General features: G+C 40.0%; 1 protein-coding gene across 1 annotated transcript in view; it reads left to right on the forward strand.

The window, feature by feature from the left end:
• The first annotated feature begins 201 nt into the window (after positions 1 to 201).
• Positions 202 to 27495, forward strand: part of auts2a (activator of transcription and developmental regulator AUTS2 a) — a 309809-nt gene continuing 282515 nt past the window's right edge. Inside the window, 1 exon segment of the mRNA XM_053331373.1 lies at positions 202 to 471. Coding sequence (XP_053187348.1) covers positions 202 to 471 — 270 coding nt within the window.

A 27495-nucleotide genomic window follows, 5' to 3' on the forward strand; every position in this document is an offset into this window, starting at 1 on the left:
TGCGTTTGCTGTGAAAGGCGTCCTCTATTGGATATTACATGGTTACCTTGGATCTAAAATATTGATAACATACGCTTGGATATTGTGGAAAATTCTCTGTGGGGGTTTTAACACAAGTGGAGGTCGAGAAGCGTTTCTGGCCCTTGAAGAGTTTGATTCTCTGTGAAAGGAGGGTTTATCTGGATGTTTCCTATGAAGGACATGGATGGCCCTCGATCTAGTGGCCTCCACAAGAAAAGGAAGTCGAGGTCAGAAAGAAATCGGGGGAGAAGATCAAATGGGATAAGGAACAACCGCGTTAAGGGCTCCGTGTTTCGCTTCTCCTCCGACTCGGAGCGAGAGGGTGACAGGGAGCCCTCCTCATCCCGTCCCAGACCCCCGCGCAGGAAGCGCAAAGAGTCTACTTTTGCAGAGGAGGACATCATCGATGGCTTTTCCATCACGGGATTCGTGACCCTGGAGGCTCTAGAGGTGAGTGCTGAACCATAAGGGGTAGCCCCTTCAACCCTCTCCAGCTTTGTGTGTGTTGTGCTTCTTCCATGAAAATCCGGTCGAAAATCTCTTAACGCTGCCTAAAGATGTTTATTATTGTGTGCGGCTCAGTGTTTTGGCCCCTCTCTGCATATTTGGCTGTCGTGTGAGCCGGAGTTCAGCAGATGTAGCTTTAAATGTAGCTCTGCAGCCAGAGATTACTATCTGTGTCACTGAGAAGCTGTTGTTGTTGTGTGCACTGCTCTGGATTTGTTTTCACAGGAGTTTTCCCTGCAAAGCCTTATACCAGATGAAGTGTGTTCAGTTATGGTTGTAGTGGCTATTGCGCCTTTGTACACTTCAGAGTGAAAAAGCTATTTGATCCATGTTACAACAGTTTATTCAGAGTGGGAGTAATTTATTGTGCACTGGCTATCCATTTTCCTTGGAATGCAAACTGGGCACAGGCTGCCTTCCAACAATATAGTTCTGAATTATGACTAACACCAGCAAGCCAATCATATATATATATATATATATATATATATATATATATATATAGCACAATATACAGCTATATCTTTCTGTAATGGTAACCGCTACATAGTTGACAAATTAAATGAAGACTTAGTGAGGTGTTGTTGCATCACAAGCCTCAAGTAGAGTTTAAGTGCTCCTTGGCATAGATGTGTGAAACGCTACTGGAGATATTCTACATTAGGTGTTCTGATGGTAGCGGAGAATCACCCATATGTGTTTCTGTTTGTGACTGCTTAGGCCATAGCTTTGAAATGATACAATAGCATATCAGACTCAACAGCCCTGTATAGAAGCATTTGCTTTCATTATGCTTCCCATGTCATTTACAGTGGGGGAAATAAGTATTCATCACATCACCATTTCATTGCAGTAAACATATCTCCAGTGCAGCTACTCACAAGCAATTAAGACCAGACGTTGGTGTTATCTCAATAACAGAAATAATAATAATAATAATAACAACAACAAAAAAAGTTATGTGCATTAAATTGGAATGACACAGGAAAAAAGTATTGAACCCTAACTGCAATGTATTTAATACTTGATGGAGAAGCCTTTTGTTTGCAAGACGCTTCCTGTACAAAGAAACTAATCTCACTGTGTCCAGGGGGGGATTTCGGCCCATTCTTCTAAGCAGACACTGTTCAAATGTTAAAGTGTCTGGGGGGCCCACTTGACAATCTTTATCTTCAGTTCTTTCTACAAATGTGTTGGGTTCAAGTCCGGTGACTGAGTGAGCCATTCCAACACCTTTATTTTCTTGAACCACTTGAGAGTCTCCTTTGCAGTATGTTTTGTCCTGGGGTGGGTCCACAGAGTCTCATCCTAATTGTGTTGGTGGATGGCAACAAATTCTTCTCCCTATAGATAGCTCCATCCATCTTCCCTTCATCGATTGGGATTCTGTCAGTATCATGAGAATATAAACAGCCCCATTCTATAATGTTTCCACCTCCGAACTTCACTGTGGGTATGGTAATTAGGGTAGGAGTTATGGTATGTAGTATTATTGCCAAAAATGTCAGTTTTTGTCTCATCTGACCAACACCACATACCAGTGATCCACATGCTTTTCCAAATGCTGTGTGGCAAACTTCAAATGAGCTACAACACGCCTTTGCATCAGTAATGGAGTCTTGAATGGAGATTGTAGAGTTGGAGTGCATCGCCTACTGTTTTCTCTTTGACAGTTGTACTTGCTTCTTCAAGATCTTTCTGGAAGCCTTATTGTGTAGTTATTGTGTACTAATTCTCTCCCTGCCTGTAATAATTTGAGGAGCTCCTGTGTGGGGCTGGTTGACAGTGGAGTGATGCTTTTTCCACTTGTGGATAATGGCGCCAGTGGTGCTCTTTGCCTCTAGCCATCATGAGATGATTCTGGCATGACAACTTGATAACATATGATTCATTCACAGATGGCTAACCCTTTTTAAAAAGGTGGACGTACTAATAATCACATGCGCTAACCCAGCAAATCCTAATTAGCAGGTAAGGGGACACATTAGTGGAATCATGTGGTTCGCTGCTTTTTCTTACTTCAATTTTTTTTTCTTGTGTGATTTCAATTTAGTGCACATCATTTTTTTTAATTGATTAGAATGTTATGATTTATTTAACTGTGTTGCTTTATTGAGTTAATACCAATTTCTGGTCTTTAGTGGAAATATGTTCATGTTGACATTTTGAGTAATTATTTCCCCCTTTGTGTTTAGGTTTGTGTTAGCTTGTCAGCTGTCTATATATGTCAGTGTAATCTGTTAGAATTTTTTTTAATTTTGTAAACATTTTATAACTTAATTTATGTTAGGATAGAGTCTTTCCTGATCTTATTTCAGCAGGATGTGAAAATAGCTTGTCTTCACAAGGTCAGACTGCAGTTTCCTGGGATAACACAGTTTGACTTGCACTTTCTAATATATGCAGTGTGATAAGATTCCTTTGTTCGGTGGTGTGACCCATCTCATAGTTCTGCTGCATTTGTCCTCACTTTATCTCTCTGTTAGTTAGATGAACACTTCTTACAGCTCAAGGGTGTCTTACTGTCATGTTTTTTCTTACTTTTTCTCAGTATTACTGTATTTAGCAGCCATGGACTCTTGCATGTTCTTTCTCGGTCTCCCCGTTTTGTTTGACCTTCTTTCCGTTGTTCTTTCCATTCATGTTGTCTGCTTCCATCTTCTAAAGTGATGCTATTCCATTTGAGTATCGACATGGCAACTCTGTAGTCGATGTGGAAAATTTTAAAGTGAGTAGCGCTCGAGTTTACAAGGCCAGTGTGCAATAAGTACAGTAAAAATGTGCCTTCAGCTTAAACTTGAATAACTATTGTTTTTCACTAACTTTTAATAATTCTAACATCTAAGTTTCATTATCAGAATCTCTACAGTTTAAATCAGACTGACCTCTCATGAGAGCCACATATAATCAATGATGTGTCATTTGTACTTGACTCAAATAGTTTCCTGTTGGCATGAAAAGTTGTAGTACTCTTTTTCTATGACTCTAATATAAAGCTTAGCACTCCCCTCCTACAATCCCCAGATACTGAGTCAGTATGCTAGTCTGTTAATATTTCTGGACTCTTTATCATAAACAATTTGATGCCTAACATTCAACACATCAAAATCAAAGTGGAAGTGATAATGTAGTTTTAGAAATCCTGATTCGTTTATGGCCATTATGTATATTATATGTACATTAGTCAAGATGATTTTGACTTCTTTTTTTTTTTTTACCAATACAAGATTGTCTCAGCCTCTAACTGCAGTCTACTGAATGAAAAACAGACTAATAAACCAAAATATATTGCAGTATCAAATAGAATTAATATCAAATCAGTGATTTAGAAGGCATTTTATACAAACCAGTTTTGTCACTGTGGTTTACTGAGTAATAAAAATGTGCAGAATTGGAGCAGGAGAAAGCCAAATGAAGCTGTGTGTTTGTTTGTGAGCGCAAACACACCCACACACCCACCCACACACACACACACACACCCACACATACACACACACACACACATGCACACACGCACACACACACACACACACACACACACACACACACACAGGCGTGGCTCTGTGAGAATTTGACAGAACTTATTAATGCAGTATCATCTCCCAGCGAAGTGAAGGGAGATGGCAATATTGAATTGCAATACTTCTTACAGTGGTTGGAGAGCTCTTTAAATATAGCAGTTTGTCGCACTGCATCCCAAATGTAATGACAGCATTAATAACAGGGACTGGGCTGGGGCTTGTGTTTCTGGACTGGTCCACAAAGCTCCGTCCAAAGGTCTAATGATATGTTGTACTGCACAGGGCCTTATGCCTCACTTCAGACTTTTTCTGTCCAGAGTTATGTGGTTTCAAGGTCAAAACTGTCATGTATGCTTCATCAGTCTGAGTCTCTGCATCCTGAACATATTTTAGTTGAAGCATGAAGAGAGCAGCATCTGTTTATGAAGTTCAAAACTGACTTTTCTTTTAGTTTTAAATGTAAAAAAAAGGTGAGATTGCAGGGAAAGACCCCAACCCAGTACCCCTGAGTAAGGCACTTGACCCCTAGTCGGTCACAAGCCAATAACAGACATATTTTACTTGGATAAGTCTCTAGTGTGACTGTGTTAAAGTTAATGACTGAGGGTGAACCAGGCAGTTTCTCTTCCAGATAAAAATCAGTAAGATTTGCCAGGTGAAATAAGAAACAAAGATTAATTTCCCCCAAAGGACTATTGGAAAGGCAGCCTTGCTGTTTTTTTTTCTCTAATGACTCAAAGATGACCATTTACCTCAGGAGACCTTTAAATAGATAAATCCCCAGATCAGAAAAGTTCCTCAAATTTGCACATAAAGCCATCCTATTAGATTTCTTTGAGGTAGATGGCAATGTTTTTTTTTCCCCCTTTGTCTTTAATCTTTAATAATTGATTTGACTAGTTAGAACTGTTCTTGCATTTCACTGCCTCCATAGCTTTGCTCCAATTTGTGTTAAATAATTGGGTTTAGTGTTTATTCAATGCTTTCCAGTATCATTTTGTAGATTTTCATGACAATCCCTCACTGTCACATGTAATATTTGGACAATATTTCAATATTCTCTTGCTGAGAATATGCCTGATTCTCAACTGGTATATGTCTTAATGTCTCCATCTTTTCCTTTTGCTATTTTTTGCTATTATGAGCTGTGTTATTAATTCTTTTGTTGTCCCACACCTTGTTTAAAAGACTCTGTGGAGCTGTGCACAAGCATATCACAGCACCAGTGGCTCTTTTTTCTGTCTGGGTAAAGTTAAATTCTGATGAGGTCAGACCCCCGGAGGTATATGCTGGTGCTCTCCATCTGTCACCACAGTGCTGGATCAACACTGCTCCTAGGCCCTGCTTTTCATGTGCATGCTGATATCTTAGCTTTGCATTTCTCTTTTGCAATCTCGGCACTGAGTCCTCTGTGATGGGGCCCTTGAAATACTTAATTCGCTTTTGGTGGAAGCTATGAAATATATTGTTTGGATTACTGGTGGTGTTTTGTTGGTGTTATGGGATGAACTGGTTGGCTTAAGCAGTTGATTTAGAAGTCTTTTTTGGGGGTAAAAACCTTGACCATCAGCTGGTGGTAGCTAGTGAGGAAGCATATTTGTGTCTCCTGACCAGCGTTACTAGAGATGGTGATGACTCACAGCCAAGTCTTAATCTAGCAATGATTTACTTTGCACACTTCTAAAATCCACACAGTGCATGTTTTCAAGGAGCTCTTTGTAAAAATCCACCATCTTCAATGTAATAAACAGCATGGTGCGAAGAGAAGGTTTTCAACTTTAGCTTATATCCTTTGACCTGTTGAGTAGAACTCATTTAGGCTATTCATACTTGGATGAAGTTGAATTGAAAGTGTGAACACAAAGCAAGGCTACAGAACAGCTGCTTTAGCAGTGAATCAATGGGCCACCTTCTTCATGAGCATGAGACTTGTCTTTTCTTCATATCTATGAGGATTAATGCTCGGGCAGATTCTTGAATAGGTCATAGTATTAAGTGCAAGAGATAGCCAAGGTCGAAAGTATTTCCACATTCTTTTGAGTGGAGGCACTCACTGACTAGTTTCATGCCTTGAAGTTTTCTCTCGGTGCATTTGCAATTCAAGGAATGTAGATTGAATGCATTGATAAACGGCAGATATTTATGATGATCTTATTAGTGTAATAATCCACTGTTAAGGTCCAGTAGATGTATCTTGAAATATCCAACACACCATTGACTATTTGCTTGCTGTGGTTTCTGTTTGATATTTTATTATTTATTGTCATGTCTCACAGAGCTCAATTTCTCAAACCCAAACTATTTCACTCTAAATGGAGCAAGAAATTACGAAGCAGTATTGAGCAGTGAAGTACACAGCAGCAGCTGACCCTCTGAAGGAGCTGTTTTGGAGACACGTTTTATTGAGAGAAGCCTGAGCAATAACCTATTAACAGCACTTAAAGAAATGACTAAATTATTGAGTGCCATCCCCTCTTAAACCTTGTTGCTGTGTTGCCATAGTTAGCTCACTGTTCCATTTTTTCCCTGTAATTAGTAGTGTATGTTTGTGACACACAGACACACACACACACACACACACACACACACACACACACACACACACACACACACACACACACACACACGTTGAGATAAGTTCTCCTGTCCTTCATCTCAGTATCTAATCCAGGCGGGATCAGGCTCCCTTCCAATCACACCTTGTACTTTTTCCAACCTTCCCTTCACTGTTGTTCAGTGTTGTGCTTGAAGGCTAAACAACACCTCATCTTCTTGCTCAGCAGGTTAACAGCAGTCTATTACATGATTGACTGCCTGTGATAATACAGCAAACGGCACAAAAGCAGTATTGTGTACATTAGTACGTTTGCAGTCTCTCGCTTTTCATCTCATCTCGCATTTAAAGGTCCGGAAAGACTTCTTAATTCACAATGTCCCACAGAGCTCCTGCAGCTTTTGTTGTTCCTCTAAATAATTTTCCTCTCTAACTTAATTTGTTTCAGGCCATAAAAAACAGAAGACAGTGGATTCACCTAATGCACAAATTGCATACAGAATGGCACTGGGCACATAACTGCATAACAGCACATATGGCAATACAGAGAGAGCAGTCTCACATTAGGATGGACACACAGAGCTGACACAAGCAGTTTATAGCCTGCAGTGTAGAATAACTCATTTCATTACAAATAATGAACATCAACAAAGAACAAAATAGTAGTTGTCACTTAATTGATAAGACATCTTTAATTTGTGGAAACGTTTAGTAGTTTATGTTAGTCATGTGATTGTAGGTCAGTGCTCAATAATTTAGGCAGTAACTTTGTAGGACATCCACAGATCAGACTGTTTCAATTCTGATACTGATACCTGGTCTTTGGACATTGCTCACCTAACTTTGAGAAATATGAGAAATATGTTTATTTGTTTTAAAATGTTATAATATAATCATGAATTTACGAGTGAGTGATTCAAGTCACTTGTTCTCAGGGATACACTCACTCACTGAATGATTCAGGTCATTTGTTGGCAAGAGGAATGGGGTGTGTTCAAGACAAAAAATATACAGCTGATTCTGGTTGCTAACATTTAACTGCAATCATTCAGCAACATTGGTCTCGGACTGCAGTCTGTTCTCAGGGATACACTCACTCACTGAATGATTCAGGTCATTTGTTGTGTGTGTGTGTGTGTGTGTGTGTGTGTGTGTGTGTGTGTGTGTGTGTGTGTGTGTGTGTGTGTGTGTGTGTGTGTGTGTGTGTGTGTGTGTGTGTGTGTGTGTGTGTGTGTGTGGCACTGCTAATCTGTTTTAAATAAACAACATATGTAAACAATATGGGATTTTCTGGATCGAGTCAAGTGAATTCACCCAGAGGTGGTGTTGACCAGCACCTCAGGTTCTCTGTCATAAGCACAGAAACCTGAACAAATCCAACTTTCTAAGACAACTGACAGTCACACATAAACTGTATATTTTTTACTGGAAAGCTCATCGGTGCTGGAATGACGGTGATGTGACCGAGAGAGTAATCCTGGAGAGAAAAAGCATGCAGCTCACAGCAAGTGAGCCTGAGGAGCAGAGCTTAGCTAACTGCCAGCTATTGCTAAATAATCAAACGGAAACCTGACTTTTATTAGTGGCTTGCTTTGACATAACCACCACAGTTATAAAGTATATAGTCAGGGGGATATTGTTCAAGTTCTGTGTTACATTAAATAGAATTAGTAGAGGTGTTTTGCTGTTACATTTTAAGCCACACGCGACTGGTTTTCTCTGAGTAAGATTGGCTACAACAGCTCATCTTATTAAGGCTACACGGGCTCCTCAGGCCAGCTGCCATTTACTAAAGATAGTGTCCAGAACAACTTCACATAGTATTATAAGTTGGCGTGCACGTTGTACTGTCTATTAAGCCTTGTGCTTCATATTGCTGAAACAACAGCAGCAACCCAACTTCTGTAGAAGAAAAGCTTTATCTGTATTCTAGAAAATAGATTGAGTTTGGCCCAATTGTCAACCACACCCAATCCAGCTATTTGAGTCATTATCAGACCGGTGAACTCATATAACTTAGTATCTCAGCTGATCGTTGTTGGTTTGGTTGCTCGGTTGGTTTGTTTGTTGAACTGTATGTCCAACACTTTGGCCCAAAGCAGGATGTCGTACAATGAGCAGCCAGATTATAGTGTGTATGTGGACATCTGTGGTCCCAAAGAGGATAACTCCTACATTTTTTGTTGCCCTGTTTTGTTAAAATGACACAATCCAGCAAATTTTAAGCTTCAAGAAAGACAAGCATTGTCTTAAGCAGTAGATTGGAGAAACAATGTTTAAAATCCTATGTTCCTTTTGTTTCTCTCAGTCTTTTGTGCTTGATTAGTTTTGTGTAAGTGTCTAAGTATGTGTTTCCCTTAGAGAAGCACTTACCAGAAACAAATTCCTCCTTTTGGGAAAAATAAGAGCTAAACTTGTTCTTGGTTGTTGGAATACATATTGCATCAGGTTGCACACTCGCACTGGATTTGTCATGTCATGCCCAACTGCACCAAACAGAATACTGCTAGCCGCCGACCACCAGAGAGCGAGGAGATAGTCAATCGATTACAAAGAGCTTTAATGCCTTTCACTGCTGGCTTCACATCACACTGACAAAAAGTCCATAAGAGGGGGTTTATGTATAAAGCATGTGTCTGCTGGAGGAGAAATGTTTTCATAAGAGCTGTGGAAATCCTCCGCCTGTGCTTTTTCTGCCATTTACATTTCATTTCAGCACCACCAACGTGTCACGAGGACCTTGTTGGTTCCAATTAAGCACCAATTTCTATTTATGGTTTCTGCTGTGCCCATCAGTCATTTAATTTTAGGCACCAGCTTCACAGCCATCTGTCACACCCACACCGGCCTCGGAGATGTGACACATTCAAGCCGGGGCGAGGCAGCGCATCGTAGCTCACAGATTAAGTTGAGTCATCTGTGTGTGTGTGTGTGTGTGTGTGTGTGTGTGTGTGTGTGTGTGTGTGTTGATGGAGGTGGTATGAAGTGAGGAGTTCAATAAAATGATAATGACCTCATTGATAAGCTGTCAGACCTTCTAATAACAAATAATATCCAGCTAATTAATGGCTATTGACATTTAAAGTGCATTAGGAGTTAAGGGACAAGTCCGCGGCCCTCAGCTGAGAGGATCAACTGCAGTAATTATGTCAACAAAGGGTATTCCTCTCATACGGCCAAAATGAAGATGATGAATTGCAGTTTAACAGTCTGGCATTTTTTCCCCTCTCCTCGTATGCCGTTCGTGGGATGGTGCTGTCGGCCTGCCAGCATTTCAAAAAAACAATTGATTTTCTCTGGCACAGCCGTCAGAAGTCTGCCTGGAGGAGGACTTGGAAGCGCAAGCAGAAAAGAACACATTGATTGCTACTTCATTGTAAGAAGGAGGCTAATGTGAAATCAAATGTATTGACAGCTTGTTTCCAAAAGAAGAGGAGGGGGGAAAAATCACATTTCAAACAATTAAGAGACATAAATATCAAGCCAGGTTTTCTTCAAGCTTTGTTCCGGAGAAAATGCAGGTTGATGAACAAGGACACCTTCAGAGAGCTGCTTTTTTTTCTCACACCAGCTCTCCTTGTGCTAAGCTCTGTCTTGACAGATATTTCTGTCTAGTGAATAATACCACTTTTTTCCCCAGCCCTTTTTAATTAATTTTTCCACCTTCCACACATGTATTTATTCCAGCCTCTCTTGGCAGTAATGGCAGATATTCATTTAGCCACATTTTTGGAAGTGTCAGAGAGTGATGTATGGTATGCATTAATGTGCTGTGACAGCCCAGTGAGTGACATGTTAATGAAAGAAGCTGTCAGCTCTGGATGTTAAAGAGCCTTCCAAATTAGGAAATCTCACTCAGATAGTAAGTTATTTGCTATTTCTAGATGGATTCTGCTATTATCTACTATTGTAGTGAACACTCGCATGTTTGTATTAAGATTTAGATACTGATCAGATTGCGTTCTCATTCCTTTGTGAGTGCGCAGTCATTTTAGAAGATGAGTAGGTCTTTCATTTGGACATAAAGTGAGCCAGGGCTCTGTTTAAAGCCTCATTGATCTCTTCCCAGTGTACATTCAGTATCTTGGCTGTGTAATCGACCACTCAGACAACCAGTTTATTGTGGCGCTGATGGGGAACCTTTTCATTTTTTTGCCACCGATGCAGATTAATTTGTAAAACTTAGCGTCTGCATTGCGGAGCCACGCTACATGCTTTACAACACAAGTGTTATCTCTCCCTGCAGGTTTGTTTTTTTATTCCTGCCTCAGTTGACAACCTTTCCATCTGTTACTAACATGTGTCCTGGGTGATTGGACTGTAAAGCGCATGGAGCAACAGGCCATAAAATCCAGGTGTAAATTGGGCCAAGACACATTTTTAGAGCTGATCGCCTAAAGCAGGATGTGCTAACAGATATATTTAGTCAGATATATGTGTAGCAACAGAGGAAATATTTGCATTAAACATTTGATCTGAAGAAGTAGAGTGGAGGAAGGAAGCAGTCTGATTTCACTATACAGCCTATATCTAACAGCTGTTTTTATTTACGTGTTTAAATGTAACCTAGCTACACCGTATACACACACCTCAGATATAACATATAAAGTGAAGGGCTTTGATTGATGTCATGGTGCGTGTGTCTGCTCCTAAAGGTTTGAGTCACGTGCTCAACACCGACACCCTCATCTGACTCGCTGAGGTGAAAAACTGCCACCAGTGTGTTTGTATGAACTACTGAGGTAAAACAAATAGCTTGGCAGCAGGGGAAATGTGCAACAAGCAGCGTCGGTGTTTGGAGTTGACATACAAGCAGAAGGAATGGGACTGTGGGATGTTAGAGAAAGGTGGAGGCATGATCAGCCTCTACACACACTCCTGCTACCTCTATAAACACATTTTACAATGGTTTCCTCACTTATTTTAGCTGTATTATTGTAGCTACAGCAAACTCTCTTACCTTGCATGTTAAATAACTGTGTGTGGTGTGGACAAGACAAAATCTTCTTACAGACATATTTTTAACTACTGAGCATCAGCAGTGACCACCAGCCAGCTCAACCAAAGCCCAGCTCTGTTATAAGGGTTGGGGTCCAGGTTAGCTTATTAGCCTGCCTGCTAGCTGTGGGGAGGCTTATGTGAAGCTCTGTGGAGCCCAATGAGCAAGAACTAAGTATGTGAGATGCTGTGTGTGGCTGGTAGGATCCTGTGGAGCTGCGTAACATCCAATACACATGCACTGAAATGTAAAACAAGGAGAGCATAACCCTTTAAAAAAAGAAAAGAACACAGGAACACAGTATGGTTTTTGCAGTTGCTTGCCACCAACTGCAGTTAGCTTGTCTATAGCACAGTATTGCAATATTGCAGTTATTATGACATCCCTATCAGTAAGTTTCTGTTCTACCCACAGGTTCTTTTTTAACTGCATTGACACCTAGAGAATAGAGTTTTAAATATCTCAGTGCAGGAGATAATTCCTCCCAGGCCAACAGAGAAATATTTGTTTACAAGCAGTGTTTTCAAAGACTGCATGCTGCCATTTCTGAGATTTATGAATGACAGCCAGTAGCAATTTCCACACAAGTCTTCCAGCAGCTTATGTCTACATTAACAGCTAATCTTTGGCTAATGGTGCATCCAGAGTGGCTGAAGAGCATTGGATTAATGGTTCCACCTCTTTAAGACCTAAGTCTCCCAGCATCTTGTTAATGTAGGAAACAGCTATGAAACAACATCAGCACGTATCCTTATCCAAGTATTAGCACAGAGGAAAATCACACCCTAAAATAATTGACTCGCCTGAGTTAAGAAAAATACATTTCCCCCAGTCTGTTTGCCACCAGCTCGCTGAGCCCAAGCCATTTTCTTTTCCATTTCATCTTTGTCGTTATTCTGGCAGGTTCCAGTGACAGATGTGAGGGGGGGGGGGAAAGATAAACGTTTGCGGAGGCTGATTGTAAAATGCCATCTCTGAAGTAGAGCCATGGCCGGAGTCACACTCTCTTTTGTGTGTAATGGCCCCCATGATGATGCATTTGGACAGATTTTTTTTTCTACTTGAGAGGAGACCCTTTTCATGCTTAACTGCACAGTGCATACTAATGGCCTCGCAGTTACGAATACGTCGGCGTGTGTGTGTGTGCGTGCGTGTGTGTCTTTGCACGGCTGGGCCTGTGGACTTACGGACAGAGCCCTGTTGAGATCTCTACCTGCAGCTTTGAACCTTTGATCCCCTCTCTCTCTCCTCTGATCCTTCTTTCAAACCGAGCCAACCCACTGCTGTTTCCATTTCCATCTGTTTTCATTCCTGCACTCTCAGATAAGCTTTGCTCAATAACTGCACCGCTTCAGTTCTTTTTAATGCCAATTGTTTACACGAGCCAGAATGCCAAACTATAAATTCATAATCACATGCTTTTGCAATATTTAGAAAAACTGGAATATATCATAGTAGCTAATAACAAACTATTAGCTTTGCTCACATCACCTTGGATACCCCCCCCTGCTTGGCTATGTAGCACAGGGATGCAGTTACATCTTTTCCAGGTCAAATGATATTGAAATACTAATTAAAGTCTCCATAGCTGTGTCTCAGTATGATGTCACCCCCCCGCCTTCGCCTGTGGAACTAACTGCTCTAGATGCTCAGTAGGAGGGTTCATGTGGACTGAGGGCTTCAGATGAGTCACTCAGGTCCATTAGAAGGAGATTTGAGTTTCCCATGTTATGTACTCATTCAGCATCCACTGTAAAAATGGTTCTGGGCCATGCACTTCATGTTTGATCACTGATGGAAACATTTGGCTTTTGGAAGCAGCATTTGATATTTTACCCAGTGGGAGTCATCTAGAACCAGTTTAATGCAGTCTTGTAGTTTTTAGCTTTCAGTTCTTGTAAACTTCAGAGCTCCTGGCTCAATAAGTTAGAGAGAGGAGGATTTCAAAGGGTGTTCTTTAATGAATTGACCTAGAATATGTTTAAAATAAATGCATGAAAAACGATTGTTTTACTGTCCACTATAGAGCCCCATAAAGATGCTTCAGATCCCAGGTTTGAAACGGTACAATATGATTATAGAGTGATTACAGTGATTTTCAGTGCACTCATGTACACGTGTGTGTGAAAGTATGTCGGCCTTGCATATTGCCTGTAAAATGCATTTTCTATGATAGAGCATGAAGGCACAGGCTATACCTGGTCTGAACATTTACATGGCTGGAATGTTAAGCATTAAAGTCGAGGCTTAGGAGGAAGAAGCGAGGATGACAGTAATACTGTATTTGAAAGGCATGAATCCTGTGACAAATGCTATTCCTGGGAATTCCTGACAAGGTTTGGGGGAATAGTGAAGGCAGGAGTGTGTAGTGCGTGTCTGTCTGGAGCCGAGTGCTGCTGCTGCTGCTGCTGCTGTGTGTGTTTATGTTGTGTAAGTGGGAAAATGCTTGTAACATATGGTTTAGGCCTGCCATTCATTGCCTTGTTGTTCTGCATATAAGATAGTTGCTATGTATGACATCACTAAGGACAAATCTGTACATGCTTTATGCATAATGCAAGGCTGAATAATGCATTAACATTTGTATGTCTTACAGCTCGAGCTATGCTTTAAACTGATGCTTGTAGCAGAAGTAAATTATTACTTTGAGCCACAGAAACCGTACAAATATCAAAATGTTCAGCCAGGACATTTATGCTCTGACATTTCTTCTTTCCAGCATATTCCAGTCATTTTATGTCATTTCTTTTAAATATTAAAATTCATGATGGAAAGTCAATGGGAGGAATGTTTGAAACTAAAAGTGCTGAAGTATTTGTACTTCATGGACAGGTGTCCCATGTGGAAATGCTTAACTTATTAAAACATGGGACCAATAACACCACATGTTTTACATTTTGGCTAATAACTCATGAACCCTGAGGCCTATCAAAACAGTATTTGCATAGTGTGTTCCTTGGATGATGCCAATTCGCCTAGAAAACATTTCTATCATTTTGGATTTTTTGGTAAACACATGTTTTTTTACTTCTTTTTTTTTGGTACACACCATATGTAGATTATCCTGAATAAAACGGATGAGTATGTCGGGCAACAACTCTTCATTGTTAAAATGGATTGCAAACAAATTTAACATATATAAATTAGATGATGCCAATACCTGGACCTCCGTAAAGAAATAATAGAATGTTGGGCATGTGGAGGAGTGACAGAGGACAAGTTAGAGTGATACAAGGATATATTCCATATTATATATTGAATATGATCAGGGATAAATCATAACAGGGACTAATGTGCATGTAAAGGTGCTAACTGAAAAGATGAATCCAAAACAGTCACAACCATCCATATTTATGTATGTACAAATGTGTGTTGCTATGTGTTTGTCAGAGGAAATATGAAAGACAGACTACATAAGAAGGCTGGAAAATCTACATCATGGTGTGAGAGACAAAAAAACAAGTGTGTGTGTATGTGTGTGTGTTTTTGTGCGCAAGTGTGTGCAGCAGAGACAGCTACGCTCCAGAAAGCCAGATGGATCCGGAGCTCTCTACCCCAAATGAAAACACGGGCCTGTATTGTTTTCTGAAAGCACTGTTGGGCTCATGTGCCTTCTGGTGTAGAGAAAAGCAAAAAGAAAGCAGGATCCCACAACATCACATCCACAAACTGCACATCTCAAGTAAAAATGCCACCATGGATTAATGTTTGCCCAATGGCCAAAGTACACCGGGCACGGATGTGACACGTCTGTCACAGCATGGCTGCAGCAGAGCGTGTCCATTATAATGTACTGAAGCTGCCACACTGACCATTAGATCATCACGCTGCACATCTCTAGTTTTACATGGCTGGTCAATTTTGTACACCACCCTTTAACAGGTGAAAACTACTTTGAGCGGTGTAAAAAAAACCCAAAAAAACAAGGCCAATCTGTTTAAAAATGATTAAAATATAGACCTCAGTGTGCCAGAGACAATGCAGCAGTGCAGCCATTTTTTTTGTTTTTGTTTAGATTACACATTCAAAAAAATGAATCAAATCAATGTGCATCCATGATCTAGTTAATTAATTCAGTACCAGTTAATATAGCTTGTGCTTCCCAACCCTCCATAACTAACTGCGTTATCACTTGGATGGAGACAGCGTGGGTGTAGCAGGTAGAAAACTCTGTTCCGCCCACCTACGTGACATGTTGCATTCGTGCCTGGTGTATTTCAGCTGTAAGGAGGGGTTTACTTATGATTTCATTATAACAACAGCAGTCTTGTTTAGTGGTTTAATTTCCCACAAGTTGTCACCTTACAGCTGCTTTGTTTACTCATTAGATTCTACAGCTCTGTGCATCTTTACATTGTTTATGTAGATGTAACTTTCACTGCTCTGATGTTTATTCTCCAGCTGTAACATTTGGTTGATAAAAGTTTAATCTGAAAGTATTTTTTTGTTACCTACTATTTATTTAAGCAGTTTTAAGAGACAATTCTAAACATTCACTGGCTCCAGCTTCTGAGATGTGAGTATTTACTCGTTTTCTCAGTGATCTATCATATTGAGTGAAATATATTTGAGCTTTGGGTTGTTGATTGGATAAAACAAGCTATTGGAGCATGTGAACTTGGGCTTTGGGAGGTAGTAATGTGTCATTTTATAGACCAAAGAATTAATCAATGAATTATATGAGTGAAAGTACTGTAATTGTTAGTTGCGACGTTTGCTTATGACAAGCAAATGAACATATGTACTGTAAATATTACTGAAGGTGTGGTGTGGGATTTTTGCTAGTAATGATATTCTCACTGAAGCAACTCTTTTGTTTTTCACTTTTTGGAATAAGCTGCCAAAAATGTTCCAGTGATCGCATCATTTTGTCAAACAAAAGTAACATTGTTTTCTCATGAGCTCAGCTTCTTATCAGCTTCTAATGTTTAGATCATGAAATAATGCTCATTTGAAAATAATCATCACAAAAAACCTATCTAGCTCTTCATATGAGAGCATAATGAATGTTTATGTGAAAATATCAAATTTTGTTTGCTTGAGAAAAACTAAATACACATTTTTTAAATGGTATCATTATATTTGAAAGTTTCTTCAAAATCTAAACAGCAGAGGACTCATGTATCACTACATTTTAGCATGGTTAGGAATTAGCATGATTGCTATGAACAAGGTGCTACAGGCAAAAAATGGAAATGTTTATTCTCAACTAAATAAGCTCTGGCTAATTAGTAAACATGGAAAAAGCTGCCAGACAAATCAGTGATATTTTCCAGACTCTAGGAATATTTGATGAAGGCAGAGCATTCCATTCCAGCTGAATCTCAGGTGAAAGTTGTGCTTTAAGCAGCAGCTCTTCTGCTCTTTCTTCTGCTGTATTGCTTCGGACACACTGTTAAGCCTAGCCTGAGCCTCCTGGCACTTCTCATTACAGCCGAGGCAGGTCGGGGTAGCAGGGCTATTGATGGACTGTCTATATGACCCCTCTGGGGCTCCAATGTATCACTCACCTAAACCTCCACACACTTCCATCTATATGGCTTCAGTCCCCCGGGTGCTGTGTTTTTATTAAACATGTGCAGGAGTTTTGTAAATGGGAGGTTTGCACTGAGACAAAAGGTGCTCTTATGTAAATGCCATTGTGGTTTTTTGTTTGTTCAGTGCATCCCAGGGTGTGCATGAAGCATACACACACATGCACACACACACACACAGTCACTAGTAAGGCAGGATTTCAGGATAGATTTAGTTTTGCCAGCTAATAGCAGGGTATCAGCTGCACTGTACAAGCTGTGAGTGGAAGCAGCCTGTAGGCTATCCACACTGGCCTTATCACTCAGCAAGCAGAACCCATGATAAGGTATTATGTTTTCCACAATAGTCCGCTGTGTTTTTCCTCCTGTTTGTGCAGTTTCCTCGTAGCGCGCGTTCTAATAACCCAAGGCTGCCAATTACACAGACGGAGCGTGTTAGTGGCGCTTAAGCTTCTTTCGTCACATCCGCGGGCTTTAAAACGCCAGCAGTGATTCAGCAGTCTGAGTGACAGTGAGTGATTTTCCAGAAGTCTGGATGTCTCGGCCCACGTTAGATTTCCACTCTGTGAATTTAAGAGCACGGTTATCCCGCGCCCCCTCTTCATTTATCTGCTCTGTGGGATCATTTCTGGTTGAACTCTGATCCCCCTCCCTCTATAAGAATGCAGTAGTCTCCTCCATCATATCGATCTTTCATTCAGAGGTACGGTGAGAGCTTTGCCGGCATCTTGAAAGAAATCTAATGATGGAAGAAAAAAACTGAATATTGTAATTCCTTTGTCGTGCACTAGCTTGTGCATGTACAGGCATTATTGGATTCCCTCTTATGAGTTCCCCCCCCCTCTGTATTATAAGATACGTAGGCACAGGACAGTCAAAACACCCTGTGCGACTCTGAATAAAAGTGATTCATTCAGTATGTTTTTCATTTCACTCCAGACATTTAGTCGCTCCGTTGTTGTTGCTCTTTTGTCTGTTTGAGTTTCAAGCTGCTAATGCTGCTTTGCCCATTTCAGCTCTGAGATGAAACAATCAGCGTAAGCTTTCTGTATGACAGGTTACTGCTGCTGAAGATTGGCTCGCAGGAATATGTCACTGTTACTGCTGTTAGGCGAGGCAGCAAAACAATCAGCTGTGGAGAGACTTGCACAGATCAACCAGCAGTCTGTCATAGGTGTATTTTCTTTTTGTTTTTTGTTTTTTTACATACTGCTTATTGCATTCTTGGGTGATGAAAATATATTCATTACATTTCAAAATAGAATAACCTCATAGCAAGTCTGGCTTTTTTCTTGATGTATCAGATGGATTAGTCTTATAGGAAAAATGGTAAGTAAATGGAGTTTACAGTGAATTAACACAGCCGAGGAATGCTATGATTATAACACATGTATCAGTGATGCCTCTACTTGGGCATGTCATTGCTTCTGGATTGTAAAATGTTCTTCATGCTACCAGCTTATTGAGAGCAGATTCAAATTAGTGATAATTACCCACTCGTCATTGTTACTGTGCCTTTCTTTTTTAAACGCTGCACAAAAGAAGAAGAAATGCATCTTGTCAGTAAAAAGGTTTTTGGTGTTCTTATTTTCAGGCAGTCAGTAAACAGACAGAAGGTTGATTTGATGTTCCTCCACCTCACTAGTGATTTTTTTGCTGCCAGTCTTTTCCCACTTTCAACAAGAGACAAAGCATCAGTTAAATGGATCAATCCACTCAGTTATTCCAACCCCTATGTTGTTTTTGAGCTATTAATCCAAGCCCGTCTTTATGCTTCAGCCTTACTGGATTCCCCAGACAAGCAAACCTGCCTGCAGCCTCAAGGACATTATTTCTTGAGTCCTCGTCTTCTTCTCTCGTCAAGTGGAAACTAGAAATGCCTGGTTCCACTAAAGGACTGTACATAATTCACACCAATGTGTCAGTCCTCATAATGAATACTTGCACCGTATGCCTCCTTGCAAACACCAGCCTCGCTTTATGTTAAATATTCGACATATTAAAAAAAAGACAAAAAAAACAAAACAAAACCACAACATGTGCTTAATCTGTGTCCATGTAACCTTGTGTTCCCTGCCGAGTGGAAAGTGTTTGGTTCTGTGCCCTCGAGGCACTTGACATTAGATAAGTCAGCTGGCGCAGCTCCACATGCAGTGAAAGTGATTTACTGCTGGCTCCACAGCCTGTAACAGGAAAAAAAAAAACTCACAGTAGAACACATATACAGTACAATGTTGGCATAAACGCACCATTGCTCATTACGTCTCCCATGGTCTGTACATTAGAGTACAGTGTCACAGTGGAGTGCTTTCTCTCTGTGGTTGGCCCAGTTCTCATTGCTGCACAAATGGCGTTGTAACTGCAGTACTGTGGACAGGGAGGAGGGGGAGGTGGAGGGATTGGGTTGGTGGTTGGGGCTCCCGCTTGTCAACAGCTCTTCGGTGTCTGCGGGGCCGCTGGCATCCTGACTCTCCCACAGGGCTCAGGCTTCAGCTGGACACTGGAGACTCATGCTGTCTATCTTTATGGCTGTCTGTCTCTCTCTCGCTGCCACAGCCGGCTCTCTTCTGCGTCCTCTGAGCTGCCTCTACCCCAGAAAGTCTCTGGTGAAATGAAGCATTAATTGCCCCTGTGCAGATGGAGCATAATGCATAGTGATATTGCTCTGCACACCAACCCAACACCCCCTTCATAATTCTCTCAAAGATTAGACAAACCAATATAGGCTATTAGGCTAATATTAGGCTTTAAAATTACTTCTGAAAATATCACTTGGTTTCTTGAAGTATATACAATCTTTGGTCTGTTTTTACACTTTTTCCATGTTCGTCACTAGAAACTGTCTAATACTGAGCAAGTCAAAGCGAAGAAATGGCTCTACCGCTTCAGTAAACTATCAGGCTTTAGCTGTGTTCTTGTGTGACCAACCATTTGCACCGCAGCCTCACAGCACAGCATAACTGACTGACCCACAATATCATGGTCCTGCTTGGGAGCAGGGCCAAACTGCTGGTCAGCCTACTGGTTCTTGGCAGATTGACCAGAATGTAAATTTCAAACTGGGCAAAAAGGGACCGGAGGAAGGATTAAATCTAAAGGCTCTGGTTGGCCATGTCCATTCTCTGCTTTATTAGTTCCATTACTAATTAGAAAACTCCTCCTGCTGCTGCTGTTGCTAATAAATTATTGAACATCTCTGTTTCCTGGTGTAAGTGTAACCTCAGGCAAGCATTGACAGATATTCAACCTATCGGATGTTTGTGCGATGGAAACTGAGAGAGTCTTTATTGTAGTTGTAGCAACCTGAGATTTATTCAACATTGTTATTATTGGAAAACTGACTTGATTTGGGGACAAACAGTGTTTTTGCTGTGGCTTCCATGACCAATTTTATAATCTGAATTCTGTACACTGCATTACACTTGCACAACTGTCTTGTTTGTTGCTTTCACTGTTGCCAGTTTAGCAATTTGTGTTCTTAATTTTGACCATGAATTGGGTAAGTCAGATATAAGAAGCATTAAAAAGCAAACAAATGATGAAATGTACTGATGAAAATGAATTTAAAATCATTTGTAGTATCACTGGTAGTAATCACTACCAGGATTAATCGGGTGTTAATTTTTCTTTAATAAAAATTGCTATCTTTAGCATGTAATGGACTGTGAACATTTGGTGGATAGTCCCATCCAACAAGATAGTGATCTTAATTATTGTATTTACATCAAATAGTTATTACAGTTCCATTAGCTGTTCTGTTCATTACAAGTGATAAAGTGTGCAGAGTGTGTGGTGTGCTGCTGAATGCCAGCCAACAGTTTGGTTAAATAGCTCGCTTCAGAGCGGTCCAGCGAGAGGGAATATAGCTCCCCAGGACATGTCTAGAAATTTGTTAATGATATGCAGTGCAGAAAGAAACACACATACACCTACACATATTCACAGACTGCAAATACCCACATAGAGTTTATCGCATGCCAAGTAAACAGTTTAGAAATTTAAATTTAATTATGAGAGGACAAATATGCTTCATTTTGAGCTCTGTTTCATACACAGTAGACAGAAAGACACAACAAGATTAAAAAAGTAAGTAAGTCATGGCTTTGTCCTTTAATTTTAAGCCAGCACAGACCCAGAGCATTGATGATTTTGTTTTACTTCCAACATGAGTTGTATTTCTATTTGTGAAACAGTGATCAGGTTGTACGTGTTATGTGGGTAACCAAAGATGAGTTTGACTCTGTTTAGGAAACAGTGAAGTCACAGGCTTTGTGTCTCTTTTTAAGTTTATTGAGTTGTGTCATGTTTGATACCTTTTTAAACACTGATGAGACGGACATATAAAAGCTTTTATTTGGTGATCTAAATCAGACACAAAAAGACTGTTGACCTTAGATACATCGTGTAGCCTTTAGTAGCTGTATTTGTTGTCTGACCAAACTCTGTTAAATATTAAAGGTCATAACTTAAAGCAATAACTGACTTCTTAACACTTCACAGCTCCACAGATGAATCACAGTTTCCATAGAAGAAAAAGGGACGAAATGAGTCAACTTAAAGTCTGTAATAATAATTATATCACTAAACTGAATATTGTGTGTGTGTGTGTGTGTGTGTGTGTGTGTGTGTGTGTGTGTGTGTGTGTGTGTGTGTGTGTGTGTGTGTGTGTGTGTGTGTGTGTGTGTGTGTGTGTGTGTGTACTTATCATCCTCGTGGCACTTTGAGTTGTCTTCTTTAGGTGTATACTACACTTTGCTCCAGCGTCCTCTGAGGCTCAGTTACCAAATGAGCCTCCAGTCACCATTCTGCAGCTTCAGAGCTGTCATAACCTCCATGCGACGGTAGGAATTTGGGGTTGTGAGCTGCGGCTACAGTTGCGGGGAGATTACAGCTGTAAAAGTCAACCGGGCTTGCCCAGAAGCTGTGTGTAGCAAGAGCTGGATGATTTGAAGCATTATATTGAAGTTTTATTACTCCGACCCACAGAAATCAGGACTTGACTTGAGTATTTGTCGAGCAAGGTTTTCTTTTCCTCCAGAGCGTTTTGCTGTGGCCACATAACACTTTTGGCTTGTGATTTCATCAAAGTGCCGGTGGAATGGTTTAGAGAAGTGTTAAGAAAACAATCTGGCAAAGCCCTGTCTGAGTATAGCCATAATTACTGTGTCATTATTCTCTCTCCCTGCCATCTGCAAGCCAGGGATATGTAATGATGTCTTTGGAGATGTTGTTAGAGACTGAAATAAACCAGAGAAAACACTCAGCAGGGTTCATTTTATCAGAGGGGAAGCCCAGTCTGGAAAGAAGTGTCAAGAGGTCCTCCCTCCAAAACAGAGCTGTTTATTATCATCATAATTTAGGTTTTTAAATTATGATTTAGTATGAATCCTCAAATTTATAAATTACGTGTTACCGTTGCCACGAAGACCGCCGCTTTCAAACCAGTGTTGTGTTTGGAGCATCCCAAAGGCTTGGCAGGATGAGCTGCACAGTAAGCAGTCATAATATTGTGGGTTTCATAGCTGGCTGAGGTTGTGTGGTAGGCTATCTGCTCTCTCCTCGCTTTACTTTCTCCATTGCATCCAGTGCAGTAAAGCAAGAAAAAAAAAAAGAAAAGTTTTTGACACCAGCCGTTCTCTCTAAATTTACCTCTGGAAAAACATTCCTGAAGTCAAAAGGCAGACACGGTTTCAAACGGAAGACCTTTTGTCTGCTTGGCAAGCTTGATAACAATCACACTATATGAACTAGCAGGCACCCTCCTCTTTGTCTGAAACGTAAGCCTCTCATCCCGCTGTCAGCTGAGACTAAGGTTTGTACTTTTGCATGCTGATTAAGACCGAGGGTGGTGTGTGTGTGTGTGTGTGTGTGTGTGTGTGTGTGTGTGTGTGTGTGTGTGTGTGTGTGTGTGTGGCCGTGTGTGGAGGGAGATTGTAATTGGGTGAGAGTGTTGGCCAGATTGAAGGCCCCACTGAGCAATTAGTTCAGCAGCGAGTTGCACTGTTAGACAAGTTTCATTAGCTGTCAAGAAATTCAGCCAGTAAGATTAAAAAACCTGTTTTTATTAAAAGCAACAGTCAGTCATGAACTAAAGAGCACACAGTTTATCTAAAGCCCAGCACAGTTACCAATATTATCTTTGGAAATGTACAAATCAGGATCCAGCATGAGAGCATCTTAGTGGAGACGTCAGGGAAGAAAAATGAGTTATTATGAAATGAAACAGGCCCGGCACGTTTATTTGTATAACACCTTTCAACAAGGCCATTCAGAGTGCTTTACATACAACATACAAAGAGACACAATGCGGTATAGAAACTATTTAAAAGGTGTGAAATAAAATACAGGTTAAAGCAGTTTAAACAGGAGAATAACAATTGAAGTGCAGTATGAGGCATGAATACATAGCTCCAACTTTAAATCAATAAACATCTACAGAAAACAGAAAAGTCTTAAATGATCTGACAGTTTTGTTCAGATGCATGTGTGATGCTTAAAAACTGAATGGTGCTTCTCCATGTTAAGCTAGCAGTAATCAATACCAAAGAAATGAAACAGTGTGAAAAGAAGAGAGACTGTTACACCTCAGCCAGGCTGCAGACACACAAACATGTAATGTGGAATAATACAAGTTACACGTGTCTTATTCGCCACAGTCAAGTCACTACAGCTCCCACATTTGTTCCCTTTTATGTTTTATTGAGACAATTTTTCAAAACAGTCTTGTTATTAATTGATGGGATGTGCTGTCGCCGTTAACTCAAAGCAACAGCTTTCGTTTGATAGTTCATAAGCACAGCACAGTCTGCACAGTGTGTGAAACCACTGAGTCGGCCACTCAGACCTTGGTCTACTGTCAGACAACACCAACAGAGTTAGATGTAGGAATGGAGATGGGTTCAGCTCACTGCTTAGACACCCTGTCCAATCCTCAGTTTATCTACTTTGGATGATGATATAAGTGTAGTGATTTAGAGACCCCACAGGAGATTTTCTGAAATGTGATTTGAAGACTTTGTCCTCCCTTCAAGTAGTGGGAGAGCTGACATTTAATAGCTTTATCTGGTGTTATTCTGTCTCAGCTTTTCACAGAATAATATGAATATTACAAGCAAAAATAATTCTTAGCCTACTTCAGAATAGTTTATTTAAAAAAAAACAACTTGCTGATCATCCAGCATGTGTTTTTCAGAGGTACACATCAGATGAAGGTGAAAAAAGTCTTTTAGAATCAAACTCTACACATATCATTAAACTGACTCACTTAAACTGAACTGGTTAGATCCATAATCCATAATTGCTTGCTGTAATTTAAAATGTAAGATTTATGGATTATTATGATACCAGCATTGTCATGTCTGTAGAAATGAACAGCTTTCAAGCATATTTGGCAGTTGAAGGCTAAAAAACGTGTGTGGAGCTTCACTGTGACAGGCCAGTAAAGTCTGACATGTTGCTACAAATGGCTGCCCTCTGAAAAGTCAGCTCTTTTGTTTTTGTGTGTTCTGGCTGTCCATGTGTCCTCACGCCTCAGTGCTCCTCTCGCTCAGTTTGTAGCACAATCCAAGACAGTTTGCTCTTGTATTGAGCTCTCACTTTGGCATTAAGCGCAGAGCAAAGTGCGGTTGAGTGACACAGGAAGAGTATTTGATATTTGAAGAGTCATATCGAGCGAGAACTCTTGAATGATTATGCTCAGCAGAGCTTTGCGTGAGAGGTTGAGCCATGCAGACCTGTCACTCCACAGGCAAGCTGAGAGGATCTCTTCTTTATACAGATTTTTTTTAAAAAAAACCATGCATCCATTTACAGGACATATTGTGAGCCCATCTCCAGACACAAAGTCTTGTTCTTTTACTGCAGGTTGTTTTGTATCTTGTCTGCATCTCTGCTGCTGCTCACAAATTTGTCTGCACATTGTACGACTGTGTGCATGCATGTACACACTTTTTAGGTGACGTTGTGAATGTCAAATCCAGCAAAGCCGGAGCCTGAAAGCCCGAGTTGTTGAATTTGCTTCTTGTCATAGCTGGCTCTTTCATCTCCGGGTGTCAAGAAAGAGCTGCTTTGCAAGGGAAATGGGGTTTTGGCAGACAGATCTGTAAAATATAATCAGAGACGCCAGAGTTGGAACTAGTTAGCTTGCCTACAGTCTGCCAGCCCACATTCTGTATGCTGTCACCATCATAAATATTTTGTACGCCTCTCACAATATTGAAGAAAGCAGTAGGAACACAGCTCCACTGCCTATTTTCCTTTGTAATAGCGAGTGTATTATCACAGTTAAATGCACATTACTGCATGTGGTTACACCAACATTATGTGACAGTAAATTAGTATTTAATGGGAATGTGCAACGCTTCATAGAAGAGCTGGTGTAAGTGTAATTGAATATGTATAAAATATTATTAGTTAACAGAACATTTTGAGACTCTGGCCAGAAATTGATTTTTGGGTTACAAAAGAAAAATAAAGTTTTAAAGAAGCTCAAATCTAGTTTCCTGGACTTGCTTTATCTTGAAACAATCTGCTGCAGAGAGCTTTTATCATGATTTAACCTCTGTTGCAGCTTTCTTAGGAAAGCTAATGCTAGTTCATACAGGTTAATGCCTTCATACACCAAACCTCTTGAGACTCCCACTGTGTAATGATGTACTAGAGGACTATGCAGCCCCTATATTAAATTAGCCTGACGGTCTCTGGGAAAGTGAAAAATCCTACCATTCTGCCTTAGTTTAGTACACCTGCTTTATACTGTAGGGTGTGTCGTTATCTCATGCTGTTAGCCCCTCTACATTCATGTTTTAATATATGCTAGAATGAGAGCGGTATGTAATCATGAGGTGATTGTAGTGAGTTGATCACCCTCGCTGTGATAAACATCTGGCACTATTCCTTGATCTAAGGTGATGAGTCAATTATTAAATTATTCACCAACTATTTTGATCATTAATTAATCGTTTTGAGTATTTTTCTTTAATAATAAGTGTCAGTTCTTTGATTGGAGCTGCTCACATGTGAATATTTTCTGGTTTGTTTGATAGTAAGCTGAATATCTCTGGGTTGTGGACTGTTGGTTGGAACAAATGACTTCAGAGGATGTAGGCTTTGGGAAAGAGTCATTGACATTTTTAACCATTTTCTGAAGTTTTATAGACTAAAGTACTGTCAATTATTTGATAATGAAAATAATCATTTGTTGTAGTCTCAGCTGTGTCATCAAGCGAGGAGGCGCAGAGAGATGCAGAGCAGCAGAAATATAAACAATAGTGGTGTCAATGGAGTGTGACAGCAGTGTTGCCAGAGATATTTCACAATTTTAAAGAAAATCTGATAACACTGAAGGCTTACCTTTTTATATCATGAGATGCTGCCCATGTTCCTACAGTACTCTGTTTAAATAGCTCAGTTGCTGTTGAACAATGTCTTTCTTAAAGGCAGAGAATAATAATTGAGGTATTTTTTTTCTTTACTGGATATCATGGCTGCCCCAAACAATGCAACACAATCCATACAATATTATTTATCTATTTTTGTACATGTCTATTTGATTTACTTACAGAGCGTTTTCTTGAAGACATGATATAATTATTATTATTATTATTATCATAATTTAGATATTCTTTAGAGATGAATCCATGACAACTAAAATATTATTATGAGGTAATATCTACTATGGGTAGTTACTCTGCAGTTGAGACATGCTCATGCTTGTGAGGTTACCTTTGACAGCATTGACATTGCCAGCAAACTGGTGAATAGAGTACTGTGTGGTGAGTGCCAATAATCATACATTTTGGAATATGATGATGAGAAAAACAGCATTACACATTCCCCTGTTGAGCTATTATCCCTCACCAGCAACTGTCAAAATATTGCTGGGCTTTGATTTTGTCAATGATTTACATAATTGTTTTTTTTAAACTATATTGTGGAATAATGTGGTATAATATAGTAAGTGTAAAAACTTGAGTGCTGCTGGGTTATGTGTAAGCATATTTAACATATGTTCTTGCTGTCACAGTATTTAGTCCATGTGCTCAATTGTGGCCAATGAATGATTCAAGCATTTCTTTACTGCCAGTTACCATAGCAACATTTTATTCATTTGACTTACTGTTGCTGCTAGTTTGTCACTTTTGGCATAAGAGACATTTTTCTCTTAAAACGTGATGGGCTTCAAAAGCAGATGAGTAATCCTGCTGTGTAAGGGCAAGCCATCAAATGACCTGTAAGTGCTGTTTAATTCTGCTGGAACATTCACACTTTATTAGCACGGAATAAAAATGGAGACATTGGCAGGTCTATGTAGTCAAGCATAATATTAATGTAAGTTGCATGCAAATAAATGATTGAATT

Source organism: Scomber japonicus, chromosome 13 (genome assembly GCF_027409825.1).
Source record: "Scomber japonicus isolate fScoJap1 chromosome 13, fScoJap1.pri, whole genome shotgun sequence".
Taxonomy (NCBI): Eukaryota; Metazoa; Chordata; class Actinopteri; order Scombriformes; family Scombridae; genus Scomber; species Scomber japonicus.